General features: G+C 45.9%; 1 protein-coding gene across 2 annotated transcripts in view; it reads left to right on the top strand.

Moving 5' to 3' along the window:
• The window catches only part of LOC126190945 (NBAS subunit of NRZ tethering complex-like), a 410919-nt gene that overhangs the window by 78390 nt on the left and 315209 nt on the right, over nt 1-17320 (top strand). For both annotated transcript variants that reach the window (XM_049931590.1, XM_049931589.1), the window contains exon 12: nt 16569-16694. In XM_049931590.1, the coding sequence (XP_049787547.1) occupies nt 16569-16694 (126 nt within the window). The remainder of the gene's footprint in view (nt 1-16568; nt 16695-17320) is intronic.

Here is a 17320-nt window from a genome sequence, read left to right as displayed (position 1 = left end):
TAGGAAAAAATTCAGAACGTAGAGTTGGCCATATTGACAAACATCCCAAACAGTCTTGCCAGTCGGATTTTCGTAGTACATTGAAATGCTGCTACATTCGAAGATGAACAATACGGAATTTGTATTTACTTCGTTGTATAATGTATGAAAATGTAGTGGTAGAAACTCGGGGCGGAGAAAAAAGCTCGTCTTTCACCTATTTTTAATTTATTTACTGATGCAGAGGTTTTGGCACCAGAATTTATCTTTGTGCCTGCAAAGCATGCCTGTGTAGCGCTACATATATTCGATGGCGGAAGTTAGTTATGGCGGCACCTACCAAATTTTTCAGAACTTACGCTTACTTTGCACTCGATTCTAAGCCGCAGGCGGTTTTTTGGATTACAAAAACCGAAAAAAAAGTGCGGCTTAGATTCGAGTAAATACGGTATCACAGCATGTTTTTTTTTATGTCTGTTTCCTCTACATTTTCTGTGTTTTTGTTCTTGGCATACCTCATGTCATATGCAATTGCATGAGTGTCTGTTAGTAAACAAATATAAAACTGTGAACTTATTTATGTCAGCATTATACACCATCAAATGCAATAAGTAAAAATAATAACGTAGTGGTTTTTAATTGAATATGGCAAGAAGAATTTCCATCATAATGCCCATCTTAAAACTGGGAAATATGCACATACAGAAATAACTGCAGTCCAATTTGTCCAACAGCCGGTGCCTGTAAATTGTTTGAAAGGATGGGCAACTTTGTTGGTGCCTGGATTCTAAAAAATCTTGTTTTAAATTGCAACATGGTTTCTGAGACACCCTGCCCACCATTGACCATATTCTAATACTTGAATCTGCAGTCCATGACAAATATGCTGACTGGTAACACCTGCTCTCTGCATTCTTTGACTTTCAAAAGGTGCAAAATACAACATGCCATTAGGAAATTTTATTCACATTACACAAAGTGGTTTTTTTATTTTTATTTATTTTTTATTTTATTTTATTTTTTTTTCTGGCTGCCAGTCAGTTTTGAAAGAGAATTACTTATAAAGAGAACTATTTATCAGTTGGACCATCTTTATATAGTTAAGGACCACTGGTCATTGACCTCCTCCTTCTGTGCTGGATGCACACGCATTGCCCGAACTCTTACGAGTCCCGGTAAGATTGTCTGCCATGAGTAATAAGTGGAGTGGGCAGGGGCACTATGAATGTAGTGTGTGGACATTAAGTTGGGAATGTGGGTTTCATGGGGAGCGTGCAAGGGATAAATCCCTGCAGTCGCACTGTCCTTTGTGCCCTCCGTGGCTGAAATGGATAGAGCATCTGCCATGTAAGCAGGAGATCCCGGGTTCGAGTCCTGATCGGGGCACACATTTTCAACTGTCCCCGTTGATGTATATCAATGCCTGGCAACAGCTTAGGGTCTTGATTTCATTATCATTTCATTCTGAGTCCAAGTGTGAACATTTCCTAGATGTCAATACATTCAAGAGAATGGGGTTCTGCAGGTAGCAGAATATCCTATTTGTGATAGCAATATTATAACTTCTGTGGAGTCTATAGCATTATACATTGATGATTTCTGCTTATGTTACACCTGTACACTATAACACATTGTGGAGTGTCAACTTCAGAGAACTATATAAAAGACATATGACTGGAACCAGAATAATGGGTATTATTTCTCACCATCAAAATCTCATGCCATACAGACTCAGATCAGCACATCCCCACACTGATCTTTACTTAGATCAGCTGCTACAGGTTGTTGAACAGTTCTGCTTTTTTTTAGGTCATCTAATTGACAACCAACCAAATTGGTTATCTCACCTATGCCAACTAAAGGCTAACTGTATGAAAAAAAAAACCTCTCTTACATTGTGAATGTGTCACTTGTTATTAAACAGCACCATCCATAATTCAGTTATTAGACCATATTCACCATAGTGAAATAAAACTAGAAACAAAAGCCTTTTTGCACAAATCCATTCAATTCTCATTGCAGGACTGGATGTCCCACCTTTGAGAGTCAGGTACCAGCAACTCCTGATCAAGTACATGGTCACAGTCAAGCAGAGATGTAAATATCATTAGTACTCTACTATGTTACAAAATCAGAAGATCCTACTGCTCATCAATCCTCCCTGAACAGGCAGACCAGCTGAACTGTGGCCTGAGGACATTTGTAGGGAATTTGTATTTTCCACTTGCTTATATACTTAAAAGTAAATCTTGAGCTTCCTACTGGTGTATCCCCCACCATGTAGTATGTGTGGACGTGCTTTACAGTTCGAAGGAAAACACTGTTCCCACCATTTACCAACAAACTCTGCTCGGTACTTAACGATTATCTACATTTTTCGAGTTGTATACACAGACTGCTCCAAGGTCAGTGATGTTCTTTATTGCTATGTTGATAGAACAATACTACTCACAAAACTTATTGGTCTCCAGTAACTATAATCTGTTATTTGAATTTAGGGAGTTGGAAACTCCGTAGTTTTCTTTTGGAAACTGGACACCTCATTGTGGCAAGTGACAAACTCACTGACCGGCTGTCTAAGGAGGCAAGCACAATGGCTACTTTAGATCTAGGCATCCCAGAGACCAAGCTAAGGACACATCTGTGGCGCTGAATTATGATGGCCTGGAGGAAAGGAATGGCAAACTACCGCTTGCTCCTGAACGTGCAAGCAATTCAAGAGACTGCTAAGTAATTTCAAATTTCGTTCTGAGCCTCTCGAAAAGAAGCCACAATCATATGTCTCTTATACCTCAGCCACACCAACCCATTTTAATATTCCCAAGGGGGCTCACAACTCTTGTGTGAGTATGTGTTAGGCTACCACGGGGCCCCAGCCTTTGCAGTAATACTTCCTTTCCATGCTGTGCAAGCTCATCCTTCCACTATCCCTTTTCCCCTCTGGCTCTCCATCAGATGGTTTTCTTGGTGCCAAACCTGTTTGGACCTGGTTCATGGTTGGAAATCGGGTTACACTTCTGGCATTTTCTACAACTTTTCATTGAGTGAATTTATGGTCCCCATTGTTGGGTTTGGCCTGCCACCAATTTTCAGAATTCTCCAGAAGTGTGGATTGTGCAGGGAAGGTTTGCCCAATATGGTGTATGCACCACCTCTGTGCCTTTCCATCTTTGCACCCTTCTGTTTAATAAGATAATACACCCAAAATCCAGCATGGTAGCCACCCTGTTGAGGAGGAGATGGGGGGGGGGGGGGGGGGCGGCATTGTCAAGTACCTGCAGGATTGTAGTCCCTGACCACACAGGGATTGCAATGTTGGTGTCCGAGCTGAAAAATTCCCATGTATACCAAGGAGTATGTGCCCATTGTAACTGGTGCATAGGGACTCCGAGCAGTGGATTACTGGTCAGCTAGCTATGCTGTAGGAGGAATATAGGGCTAAGTGGCAAGCAGGCAAATAGTCCCTCCAATAATTTGCAAAATGACTGATTAAGATTACTTCTTGTCTAGAAAGCCCTTATTCTTTGTGGAGAACTTAGAAGACAAGTTTGGGGAAGTGACAGCCATCTCTAGAACAAAAAGTGGCTCAGTTTTGATCAAAACAGCATCTCCTGCTCAGTCAGGGGCACTGCTTGCTTGTAACATGCTTGGTGGCATACCAGTGACTGTCACTTCCCACTCCCCAGAATAGCCCAAATATGGTTCAGGCCATCATTTTCCACTGAGACCTGCTCTTTGAATCTGATGGTAAGCTACACACCAACTTGGAGTGATGGATTGTACACTTTGTCCGTCGGGAGCATAGGGGGCCAAAAGACAATTGCATTGCTACCAGTCCCTTAATCTTGGTTGTTTGCCTGAAAAGGTCAAGGTGATGCTATACTGATGCAATGTGAAACCTTATGTCCCATCCCTCTCGTCCCCACTCCCTCCCTCCCATGCGGTGCTTCAAGGGTCTGAAATTTGGGCATATGTCTTCACTTTGAAATCCTAGCACCATTTGTAAATCCACTCATCCATTGTGGATGAGTGCTGCATGTGAACATTCTTGTGCCCTTCTACACGTCTGTCAATCGTAGAAAGCACCATTCTCTCTGCTCAGCAGATTTCATTGTTTTCCAGAGAGAGAAGAAACTACAAGACTACAAGAATCTGGACAAACTAACTTATCAAGAGGCCAAGATGAATAAAAGCGATTGCACATGGCATGTAAAACAGCGTTGTGAGCTACAGCTGCAATCACATCGCCCCCTTTGGCGATGGTACTCTTGCCTGTTAAACGTCCTATGGTGGGCCCTTAGGGCAGCTCGACCATGCCTGGTTGGGGGTTCCCTTCTTGCTGCTTGCCCCCCACACCTACTTTAGAAACAATGGCTTTCCACCCACCAGGGACATTGGTTCCGCCTCCCAGTGGGTGACTAAACACCTTCCTCTGCCTCCTCTCACCAGGTGGGGGTCCCTCAGCCCAGTGGCTGAAGGTGCCACAGGCTGCTGGTCGCAGGGCTTTGTGATCATAGTCTTTACCTGAAACTGATTCAGAGAAGCCCTCACAATCATTGAAATCCTTTAAGGAGAGGAAATATAAGAAAAAATCCTCCCAGAAGGAGGATATCTCAGTGGCCCCCTTGCCAGCAGATCATGCCCATTTTATTCCTGTGGCCAAGATGGAGATTCTTTAAGCTCCTGAGGCTGTGGCTCGCACCATACGACTGAACCTGGAACCTATGTGTATTGATGCCATAACCCCTCACCCTGTGGCAGCAGGTGACCATAGGGCATAACTTGCTTCTGTGGTTCCTTCGTGACCTCACAGTACATTGACAAATTATTCTCTAGTGGAATTGTGGTTTTTTCCACCACCCGGCTGAGCTACATCTTCTTTTAAGTACTTCCCCTGCCTTCTACATTGACCTTCAGGAGACTTGACTTCCAGAATAGTGGACCCCAGCCCTTCGTGGGTACTGGGTATATTATAAGGATCATGCTATCTGTGACAGTGTCAGGTGGAGTTTGCACTTATATTCTGGGCACTCTATATTGAACTTGTGTCTCTTAATACACCTTTGAAGGCTATGGCTGTTTATTAAGGGCATTTCAGGGTATTAACATCTGCAATGTTTACTTTCCTCCCAATGGTGAAGTATCTCAGGACATATTGTTTGCATTGGTTTCTCAGCACCTCCCACCTTTTCTAATCTTGGATGATGTCAATGCCCATAACCCTTTGTGGGGTGGAACCGCAATTGCTGCCTGTGGTAAAGATCTCGATCACGGAAACTCGCTGGCACAATTTGACCTTTGCCTCTTTAATGTTTATACCCCCACACACTTCACTGTAGCACACGGAACTTTCTCAGCCATTGACCCTTCCATTTGCAGCCCTGGTCTTCTTCCATCTATCCACTGGAGAGACCATGATGACCTGTGTTGTAGTGACCACTTCCTGGGTCTTCCTGTCCCTCCCTGAGTGTCGTTCTTGTGGTGGCCTCTCAACAGTGTTGTCTGGGCTGCTTTTGCCTATGCTGTTGCCCTTAGCTCCCTGCTGTGAGGATATATTGACGAGGCAGTCCAGAATACAACTACAGCCATTCTTTCGGCAGATGATTTGGCAATCCCCTGTTCCTCAGGCCCACGCTAACAGAAGACAGTACCTTGGTGGTCATCAGAAGTCACAGAGCCCATTCAAGATTGTAGGCAGACTGTCCACACTCATAAGCGCTGTCCATCAATGGAGCACCTTATTGTCTTTAAACAGCTCCATGCACAAGTCCGCAACCTAATAAAGCGATGGAAACAAGGATGCTGCAAGTGATATGTTTCAACTATTCGACTGCGTACCTCCCCTTCGCAGATTTGGGCAAAGATCAGACATCTCTATGGATACCAGACACCTGTAGGTGTACCCTGTGTTACCTTAAATGGCACTGTCTATGCTGACCCAGATTCGGTCACTGAACATTTTACTCTGCACTATACCCGAGCATCTGCATCTGAGGCTGTCTTTCATGTCCTAAAACAGCAGGTGGAGTGAAGGCCGTTATCTTGTGCTGTATGCCACCTGGAGCTATATAATAGTCCATTCAGCAAACAGAAATTGGTCAGAGCCATAGTCTAGTGCCCTGATACAGCCCCAAGGCCAGACCGCATCCACAACCAAATGATCCAGCACCTACCATTGCATTGTCAGTGTCATATGCTTCTCATCTTTTAACTGCATCTGGAGCAAGGGCAAGTTTCTACCACGATGGCAAGAAAGCATCATTGTCCCAGTGCTCAAACTTGACAAGCACCCTTTAGAGATGGACAGGTATCACCCAATTAGTCTTAGCAATGTTCTCTGTAAGATGCTTGAACACATGGTGAACCAGCACCTGTGTTGGCTGTTTGAGTCTTGGGGTCTTCTGGCTTCATCCCTGGGGGGTTTTTGCCAAGGCCATTCTAATCTGGTTTATTTGGAGTTTGCCATCCAAACAGATTTTGCTGGATGTCAACATCTTATAGCTGTCTTCTTTGACCTGCAAAAGCTAATGACACCACATGGCGGCACCATATCCGTGCTACCTTACATGAGTGGGGTCTCTGGGGTTTGCTCCCGATTTTTATCCAGACCTTCCTGTCGCATTGTACTTTCCAGGTTCGAGTTGGTACTTCCCACAGTCCCCCCCCCCCCCCCCCCCCCCCCTCCCCATCTTATGCAAGAGAATGGGGTCCCACAAGGTTTTGCACTAAGTGTTCCTGTCTTTCTAGTAGTTGTCAATGGTATAGCAACAGCTGTGGGGTCCTCAGTGTCACCCTCCTTGTAACTGACGATTTTTGCCTCTACTATTGCTCTCCTGGCGTGGGTGTTACTGAACATCAGTTGTAAGCTGCCGTGTGAAAGTTGCAGGCATGGCCCCTCAGCTGTGGCTTTCGGTTTTCAGCATTGTGCACTTCTGTCAACATTGTACTGCTCACCCATACTCAGACCTTTATTTCAGTGACCAACTGCTCAATGTAGTGGAGACTTATCGCCTTTTAGGACTGGTCTTCGATGCTGAGTTGCTGTGGAGTCCCCATATTTGCCAGCTTACGCAAAAGTGCTGGCTGCACCTTAATACATTTCGCTGCCTGAGTAACACCAGCTGGAGTGCGGGTCACTCTACCTGTTTGAAAGTTAACAAAGCTCTGATATGATCCCATCTTGATTATGGGGGTCTGACATATTGTTGGGCACCGCCTTCAGAATTGTTGGTACTGGATCTGATACATCACTGCAGGGTTCGATTTGTGACAGGAGCCTTTCATATTAGCCCTATGAACAGCTTACTTGTGGAGGCTGGGGCACCTTCATTGCATATCAGGTGCCATCAACAGCTTGTCAGTTATGCTACCCACATTCACAGCTCCCCCAATCATCCAAACTACCGTCTCCTCTTTCCAAACATGGAAATCCATCACCCACAATGGCGGCACAGGTAAAGGATTACGATCGGAATCCACATCCAGTCCTTCCTCTCTGAACTCCAGTTGTTTCCTCTTCCACCTCTCCTCCGGCCCCACATGTTGTATCTCTCGTCCAGAACTCCACAAGGTGTGAAAGACACAGTTCCTCCCGAGTCCCTCTGTCACCATTTTTCCCTATTTGTGGTGCAATCTGGAGTTCAGAAGTCATCTATACTGATGGCTTGATGGTCGCTGGTCTCATGGGCTCTGTTTATACCCACATGGGGCAAACTGAACTGTGCTTCTTGCCAGATGGCTGTAGTGTTTCCACTGTGGGATTAATAGCCATCTCTTGTACTCTTGAGCATATCTTTTCCTGCACCGGTGAGTCTGTTCTCATCTGCAGCGACTCCCTGAGCAGTTTGCAAGCGCTACCCTCACCACCCCTTTGTTATTGCCATCTAGGATTTCCTGGATGCCCTTGAACAATGTGGACACTCAGTGACCTTCGTCTGGACCAATGGCCACATCGGGATCCTGTGAGGAATGAATTTACTGATAGCCTGGCCAAACTGGCTACCAGTAAATCGAATCTTGAGATCAATATTACAGAAATTGATCTCCAGTCAGTATTATGCCATCAAGTTTTAGGAATCTGGAATTTGGAACGGCTCACTCTGAGTTCACCAAACAAACTACAGGTGGTAATGGACTACGAATCTGTGGAGCTCCTTCATGCAGGCCGCTCGCTCAACTCTACTATCCTTTGCTGGCTCCATGTCGACCATACTTGGCTGACTCATGGTCATCTACTCTGTTACAAGGACTCCACGCCTCTGTCGTCATGATTCCCATTCAACAGTGGTCAACATTTTGCTAGACTGTCCCAACCTAGCTGCCCTGCGCTGGACTCTCAATCTCCCTTACTCACTACCCTTGGTGCTAGGAGATGATGCCTCAGTGCCTGACTATAGTTTTATGTTTTATTTATGAGGGGGGCCTTTATCACTCTCTTTAAGGTAAATCCATTTAACCTTATCGGCCCATTGAGGGGTAGGCTGAACACGCTGTTGTGTCCTCTGTCCAGACCAGATTGCAGCGGTCTGGGTTTGGTGGTCCAGCCCAGTCCTCACCCTACCTGCTCCTTTATTCTGCTTCCCCCCTCTTGCATAGTCTGTTAGACGTGTTCACCTTTTGTCTGTGCTTCTCTTGCCCTGTCAATACTGCTTGTCTTTCCTAGACAATTTCTGGTGGTGTATCTCTAGTAAGTAGCAGGGACAGGTTGATGTACGTCCCCTCACTTCACTATGCTTTCTGGGACTTCCGGCTGCTCCCTAGATGGGATGCCTTGCCTACCTTTCCTCTGATGTCTCACTTTCTCCTTTTATATCCCTTGTATCGCCTTCATTGGCCTTTCATAGATCTTGGGGGTTTTCTTCCCCTGCATTTTGCGTTGTTGGCTGTCTCTGATCTACAGTCATATAGACGTGTCTGTTAGAGGAAAAAGGGACCAATGACCTGGTACTTTGATCCCTTTAACCAACTAACCAACCAACCGTTTGAATAATCATGCATGTTAAAGCACTGTGTCCAGTATGGGGAGTTGCACCAGCCTTGAATCAAATTCAGCAGACAGATTAATAATGATGGTCAGTGAGCTGGCCAGCCAGGATCTGGTTATTTGACAATTTCCCACATCCCACTAGGTGAATACGGGGTTGGTCCCCAAGTCCCACATCAGTTATGCAACTCACAAACATATGGAAAACTTTTGTTCACTTTCACGTAAATAATACTACACAGACAGTGTTGAGGTACACAAATTCTGTTTAGAGGGGCTACAGGGTGGCAATAGGAAGTGCATGTGGGCACCCCATAAATTAGCCATGCCAGATTCATTAAATACCATGCTGACTGCACCGGTGTGGGACAAAGGCACAAAAAAGATGATGATGTATCAGCCACACCAAACTTGCCCATGAGTCTGTCCTGTGATAAGCAGACACACCCCATTGTACCTGTGGAGGAGCCGTGATAATATTTCATATCCTTGTGGAGTGTGTTGCTCCAGCTGATCTGTTATGTAAACTGAATCAGCATACGGTGTTACCTTCAGATACTTGCGGATAGTACAACAGCTGGTGACAGTTTTATTTCTTATGAGAAAATGGGCACTATAACCATATTTATGATGCCTCCTTGTGCAGTGGTACAGGCTGTGTGTATGGGGGTGGGGGTGTGGTGGAGGGGGGGGAGGAAACTCTTTGCAGCACTTCTGGCCCAAGTGTGCCCAGCTACACTCCACCCCTGAACCAACAAACATAGTAACTTTTTACCTATGCTAGCTTATAGATTTACTCCATGTGTTACCCCTTACACCAATCACACAAGCCACAAGAAAACTCCTCAATGAACATTACACATGATATGGTGTTTGTGGGTGGGAGGGGGGGGGGGGGGGGGGAGGGGGGGAATGTTTGTTTCTTGGCACAGGTGCTAGTCCTTGGAGCCATTCATCAGTGGCTATATCTGCATGGGCAAGCAGTTCTCTCTCTACTAACTAAAGTAACAGAGTAGTTGACGATGGCTACCATGTAGCAGGAACAATAACTCTGAGCACTGTCTCCTCATGTGGTGTCAGTAAATTAATTTTAGTGACATGTTGGTTATGACAACCAAAACAGCGCAGCACCAATATAAATAAAAGAAATTATGATTTAGGTTTTTACTGTTTATCGTATATAAAGTAAAACTTCCTGAAGTTCCAGAATGTTGCCTCTGCCATTTACCTGTTGGTTGTAGCCCCTTGACAGCACAGGGATTGCTCTGCTGATGCCTGCGCCGTTAACTCCCCACGTATGCCATGGAGTAGATGCCCATCTCCCTGGGGCATCGGGACACCCAGCAATGGCCATCCTGCCAGGTGGCCCTTGCTGAGGCTGTATGGCACCCGTGGGGAGGGTCCCTGGTTGGAATGGGTGGCATCAGGGCAGATGACATGCCATGAAGCATAGTGCGTCATCTCTTGCTGGTGGTCTGCCGCCAGCAGTCTGTAAGTGGGCAAAGTCTAACTTCAATGCTAAGAAATATGACCCCAAATTATTCCCTTCCCTGGCCACACTACTGGAGGATCGCCAGGCTAAGGATGGCAGTGAAACTTATTCGTCCCGGTACCTCATATGTATGAGAGCTGATGGGGAATCATTCATGTCCATGAAGCATCAGTTTTTTGTTGAACATTTGGAGGGCAAGTTTGGGGAGGTGGAGGGCTTGTCCAAAATGTGCTCTGGGTCAGTCTTGATCAAAACAGTAACCTCCGCCCAGTCGCAGGCATTACTCGCTTGTGACAAGTTGGGGGGGGGGGGGGATGTTTCTGTTAGCATCACACCCCATAAGAGCTTAAATATGGTCCAGGGTTTTATTTCCACAGGGACCTTCTGCTGTCTGACGAAGAGCTGCTAGCCAATTTAGAGCAGCGAGGTGTTCATTTCACCCGGCATGTCCATCGAGGTCTGAGGGACAATAAGGTTGCCACAGGTGCCTTCATCTTGGTGGTGTTTGAGGGTGACACATTGCACAGACCCTTAACATAGACAAATGTAATGTATTGGGAATACATAGAAAGAAGGATCCTTTATTGTATGATAATATGATAGCGGAACAAACACTGGTAGCAGTTACTTCTGTAAAATATCTGGGAGTATGCGTATGGAACGATTTGAAGTGGAATGATCATATAAAATTAATTATTGGTATTCCTCACATTCCTGTTGCCTCACAGAACCAGAAGACTACACCTGCCCCCTTGACAGTGGGGGTCACTTCCCTCCCTGTTACTCCCGCACCACCTACTTCGGGAGCAACACCCCCCGACCATTGAGGATATCAGTTCCCACTTCTGAGCCAGAGAAGCTGTAGGACTTCTTCGGCTCCTCTCACTAGGAAGGGGTCCCTTGGGTCACTCCCTTCCCTGGTTTCTGCTAGTGGGAAAGATGCTACCCGCCAGTGGCTGAAGAGCCCAAAAGCAGCTGGTTGTAGGGCTTTCACGCTCATCCTCAGTCCTGGAGACTGAATCAGTGAAGTCCTCCCAGCCAGGAAAACCCAAGGAGCAGCGAGAAAAATCCAAAAAGAAGGTCCTCAAGACCAAGGGAATTGTGGTGGCACCCACACCACCGCTACCTACAAGCTCTGTGTCTGCAGATGAGGTGGAGATTCTGGCTTCTGCTGAGGACCTAGATCTCAGCGGACCCTCAGACACAATGGATATAGCCTGCTCAGCCAAAAAGTCGGTGGTAGCAGGTGACCCTGAAGCGTAAACCGCTTCATTGAATGTTCCATATCTTCCCAGTCTCAATATGTCAACTTCCAGTGCAATTCCGGCAGTTTTTTCCACTGCCTGGCTGAGCTACGGCAACTGTTAAGCTTTACTACTGCTTTCTGCATTGCCCTCCAGGAAACCTGGTTCCCGGCAATGCGGACCCCTACCCTCCGCGGCTATAAGGGATACTACAGGAACCGTCGCGACAATAATCGAGTGTCAGGTGGAGTTTGCATTTATGCCCTAAACTCAGTCTATAGTGAACCTGTGTCTCTTCCAACCCCTCTTGAAGCTGTGGCTGTCAGAATAAAGATGGCGCAGGAAATAACTGTCCGCAATGTATATCTTCCTCCGGATGGTGCAGTACCCCTGAATTTATTAGCTGCACTGATTGATGAACTCCCTAAACCTTTCCTACTTTTGGGAGATTTTAATGCCCATAACCCCTTGTGGGGTGGCACTGTGCTTACTGGCCAAGGCAGAGATGTCGAAACTTTACTGTCTCAGTTCGACCTCTGCCTCTTAAATACTGGGGCCGCCACACATTTCGGTGTGGCTCATGGTAGTTACCCGGCCATTGATTTATCAATTTGCAGCCCAGGACTTCTCCCATGTATCCCCTGTAGAGCACATGAAGACCTGTGTGGTAGTGACCACTTCCCCATCTTCCTGTCACTGCCCCAGCGTCAGGCCCATGGACGCCTGTCCAGATGGGCTTTAAACAAGGGGGACTGGGAAACTTTAACTTCTGCTGTCACTGTTGAATCTCTCCCACATGGGAACATTGATGTAATGGTTGAGCAGGTGACTACAACAATCGTTTCTGTGGCAGAAAACACGATCCCTTGCTCTTTAGGATGCCCCTGGGGAAAGGCAGTCCGTTGGTGGTCACCGGAAGTCACTGAAGCATTTGAGGAGCATTGGCGAGCTCTACAGTGGCATAAATGGCACCCTCACCTGGAGCACCTCATAACCTTTAAATGGCTCTGCGCCCGCATTCGTCAACTTATCAAACAATGAAAGCAGGAGTGTTGGGTGAGATATGTCTCGACCATTGGGTGCCATACGTCACCTTTCCAAGTCTGGGTGAAGATCAAACATGTTTTCGGGAACCAGACTCCAACATGTGTTCCCAGTGTTAACATAAATGGCGTGTTATCTACCGGTGCAAACACGATTGCTAAGCACTTAGCTGAGCAATGTGCTTGAGCCTATGCATCAGGGAATAAAAATCTCTCATCTGACTACAAGCGTCATCTTCAACCAGATCTGGTGTGATGGCATCTTTCAATCGCAACAGCGGGAGAGCACCATCATTCTGGTGCTATAACCCGGTAAAAACCCGTTTAAAACCCGCTTGATGTGGATAACTATCAGCCCATCAACCTCACCAACGTTCTTTGTAAGCTGCTGGAACGTTTGTTGTGTCGGCGGCTGGGTTGTGTCCTGGAGTTATGTGGCCTACTGGCTCCGTGTCAGGGCGGCGGCTACTGCCAGGGTCACTCTACCACTGATAATCTTGTGTCCTTTGAGTCTGCCATCCAAATAGCCTTTTCCAGATCCATTATCTGGTTGCCGTCTTTTTTGATTTACGAAAAGCATATGACACAACCTGCCGTCATCGTATCCTTACCACATTATACGAGTAAGGTCTCCGAGGCACGCTATCGATTTTTATCCAAAATTTCCTGTTGCTTCGTACTTCCCATGTCCAACTTTGTGCCTCCCATAGTCCCTCCCTCCCACTCCCCCCTCCCCTCTCACCCCCTCCCACCCCTCCCCCTCCTCTCCCTCCTCCCCCCTCCCCCTCCCCCCTCCCCTCCCCCCTCCCTCCCCATATCCAGGAGAATGTTCCCGCAGGGCTCTGTATTGAGTGTCTCTTTATTTTTAGTGGCCATTAATGGTCTAGCAGCGGCTGTAGGGCCGTCCGTCTCACCTTCTCTGTATGCAGATGACTTCTGTATTTCGTAACTGCTCCACCAGTACTGGTGTTGCGGAGCAGCACCTACAGGGAGCCGTCCACAAGGTGCAGTCATGGGCTCTAGCCCACAGTTTCCAGTTTTCAGCCCCAATGTTGTGTGTTATGCACTTCTGTCATTGTCGTCCTGTTCATTCAAAACTAGAACTTTCCTTAATGACGATCCACTCACCGTAGTGGAGACATATTGATTCTTAGGGCTGGTTTTTGATGCCCGATTGACTTGGCTTCCTCACCGTAGCCAGCTTAAGGCGGAAGTGCTGGCAGCACCTCAGTGTCCTCCGCTGCCTGAGCAACACCAACTGGTGTGCAGATCGCTCTTTGCTGCTGCAGCTCTACAGAGCCCTTGTTCAGTACCGCCTTGACTATGGGGGTCTGGTTTATGGTTTGGCGGCCCCCTCAGAGTTGCATTCACTCGACCCATTGTGCCACAGTGGCATTCGCCTAGCGACAGGAGCTTTTAGGACGAGTCTGGTGACCAGCGTCCTTGTGGAAGCCAGAGTCCCTCCATTGCAGGTTAGGTGTGCACAATTGCTGGCCAGTTATGTTGCACATGTCCGTAGTTCTCCTGCACATCCGAATCATGGTCTCCTTTTCCCACCAACGGTGGTTCGTCTCCCACATCGGTGGCCCAGATCAGGTCTCCCAACTGCAGTTAGTGTCCGATCCCTTCTTTCCAAACTGAAGTCCTTGCCTGTACCACCTATACTTGAGGTCCATTCACGTACACCTCCATGCTGTACACCTAGGCTGCAGCTTTGCCTGGACCTTTCACCGGCCCTAAGGATTTGGTTAACCCTGCGGCTCTTCACTTCCACTTACTCTCGATTCTTCACATGTACCGAGGCCATGAAGTGGTTTAAACCAATGACTTGCTGGCTGATGATCACATTGGCTTGACGTTTGTTGATGGAGGACATATTGAGCAGCATTCCTTGCCTGATGGCTGCAGTGTTTTCACTGCCGAGCTGATGGCTATATCTCATGCTCTTGAGCACATCCGTTCATGCCCTGGGGAGTCGTTTCTTCTGTGTGCTGACTCCTTGAGCAGCCTAGAAGCTATCAACCAGTGCTACCCTTGTCATTCTTTGGTAGCGACCATCCAGGAGTCCATCTATGCCCTGGAATGGTCCGCTCATTCAGTGGTGTTTGTCTGGACCCCAGGTCACGTCGGAATCCCAGGCAATGAATTTGCTGACAAGCTGGCCAAACAGACTATGCAGAAATCGCTTATGGAGGTTAGCTCCTCTGCAGCTGACCGGCGCTCTGTACTATGCCACAAGGTTTTGTGGCTTTGGGAGGCGAAATGGCATAACCTCAGCATGCACAACAAACTGTGTGCCATTAAGGAGACTACAAATGAGTGGCAGTCCTGCATGCTGGCCTCTCGCAGGGACTCTGTGGTTCTCTGCTGGCTCTGCATTGGCCACACTTGGGTGGCACACGGCTACCTCCTGCGCCGTGATGACCCACCTCAGTGTCAGTGTGGCACCCGGCTGGCAGTGGCCCATATCTTGGTGAGCTGTCCTCCTTTTGCTGCCCTGTGATGGACTTTTCAGTTACCGGACTCATTGCCATTAATTTTAGCTGACAATGTGTCATTGGCTAATTTAGTTTTACGTTTTATACGTGATGGTGAGTTTTATCATTCTATATAAGTTTTAGCGCATGTCCTTTGTCTCTTTGTGCTCTCCACTCTAATGCTTTTAGGGTGGATGTTTTAATGTGTCGCAGAATGGTTGGCTTTTCCTTTCTATTCTTGTGGTCAGCCAGCCACGGTCATCAGCTCTCTTGTTTTTACCCCTTCTTCCTGTCTCTTGCTTCTCTCTGTCAGTTTCTTTTCCTGTTTTGTCCATAGTAGTGTTGGTTGTCCTCCTGTAGTTCTTCTGGTTCTTCCTTTCTCCTGTTATTGTGTTGTACATCTCCTTTCTTTTCTTTACTGGGAATAAAGGACCAATGACCTCACAGTCTGGTCCTTCCCCCCCCCCACCCCCCACCCCTCCCCCCTCCACCCCTTTAAACCAAACATGATGTGATTTATGGAACGTGATGTTTTCATGAATAATTGAATGGAGAAAGTACTTTTGCAGACACAAAATTTATACGTAAATAGTTTGATAAGTGATTTACAAAATTTATACATACATAGTTTAATAAGTGATTTCAGTTTATGAATGTCTCTTTGTCACTTGTCTAACTCAGTAAAATATAAAAAGAAAATTTTTCTGTGTTTGTCTGTGTCAATGATCAGGGCACAAATTCAAATTGGCAGAGGCTTTCTGCTCATTTTATTTGTCAAGTGTGATCTACTCCGTAGTAAGCTGTGAGGTATCTTCAGACTTCTCAGTATATGTTTACTTGATGTAGGCAGTTGCAATACTGAAGTATTCTCCGTGTGCCTTTATGTAACATTTTACAACACTAAATAAGCTGGTATCTCATGACCTCATATTACGTGTATGGCCATTTTTTATATTATTAAAACTTATATGAAACTATAGTACCTTCCATTGTTTCAGTGCAACTCATTGTGTATTTTCAGGTGATGCAGAAGCTTGGCACTCTAGGAGTGTTCTACATGTGGTAATTAACACAATAAATGTGCCTTGCTTATCAGTTTCTGTTTCAGGAGAGAACACAGATGAATGTTCCAGATTTAGCATCACTGACCTCTATGTCAGAGTGACAGCATGTTGTAAACATTGTGTATGTAGTAGCCTTATATCTTCTGCTATAGGAATAAGACATTTGAAGCCCTTTGGTGCAAATTTGTGTTAAGAAATTTGGGCTTTTCTGGAAATGCTGTTAACTTGAGGTGTTTCATATTATATGAATTTTAAATTTATCATAATTTCGTGTATCTGTTGGCAGATCGACAATGAAGAATATGGGGAAGCACTTGCATTAGCCAAAGCATATAATTTGGACTGTGATCTTGTGTACCAGAGGCAGTGGAGAAATAGTTCTGTTTCAATTGCCACAATTCATGATTATCTTGTAAGTTTCTTTAATTAATATTTACTTTTTAAATTTGTAAGGACACAAATCTGATTTTTCTTGAAGCTGAAAATGTGTGGCCAGAGACAGTTACTCGCTCTCTCTCTCTCTCTCTCTCTCTCTCTCTGTGTGTGTGTGTGTGTGTGTGTGTGTGTGTGTGTGTGTGTGTGTGTGTGTGTGTTTTCTACTTAAATCCCTGAAGGACCATTTTGATTTAGTTTTTCTGTGGTTTCCCAAAACAAGCTGGTATTAATGCTCAGTAGTTTCTTTGAAAATTACATAGTCAATTTCTTTACCCTGTCAGAGCTTGTACTCCATTTCTGATGACCTAGTTTGCAGAAGGATGTTTGTTGCTATATCATCACTACCATATCAGACAGTCCCAAAAGTTTTAATTTTACTATCAGTTCCAAATAATCTAGCATATTTTCTAAAGGACTGAAATACTACTTAAACAAGAGTTTATCAGAATTTTATTATGGCATTGTGACTCTATGAAGTTTGTGGTTGTGCTAGGACAGGAACACCCATGTAGTACCCATAATGGAAATGTTTTTAAGGGGTAAGACATAGGTAATTGGAAAATGAATTCAAAATTTTCATTCTCGTTCATCTGTGAGAGAACC

The sequence above is a fragment of the Schistocerca cancellata genome, chromosome 6, assembly GCF_023864275.1.
Source record: "Schistocerca cancellata isolate TAMUIC-IGC-003103 chromosome 6, iqSchCanc2.1, whole genome shotgun sequence".
Taxonomy (NCBI): domain Eukaryota; kingdom Metazoa; phylum Arthropoda; class Insecta; order Orthoptera; family Acrididae; genus Schistocerca; species Schistocerca cancellata.
Note: the sequence above shows the minus strand (reverse complement) of the source record. Positions and strands in the feature narration are given on the sequence as shown.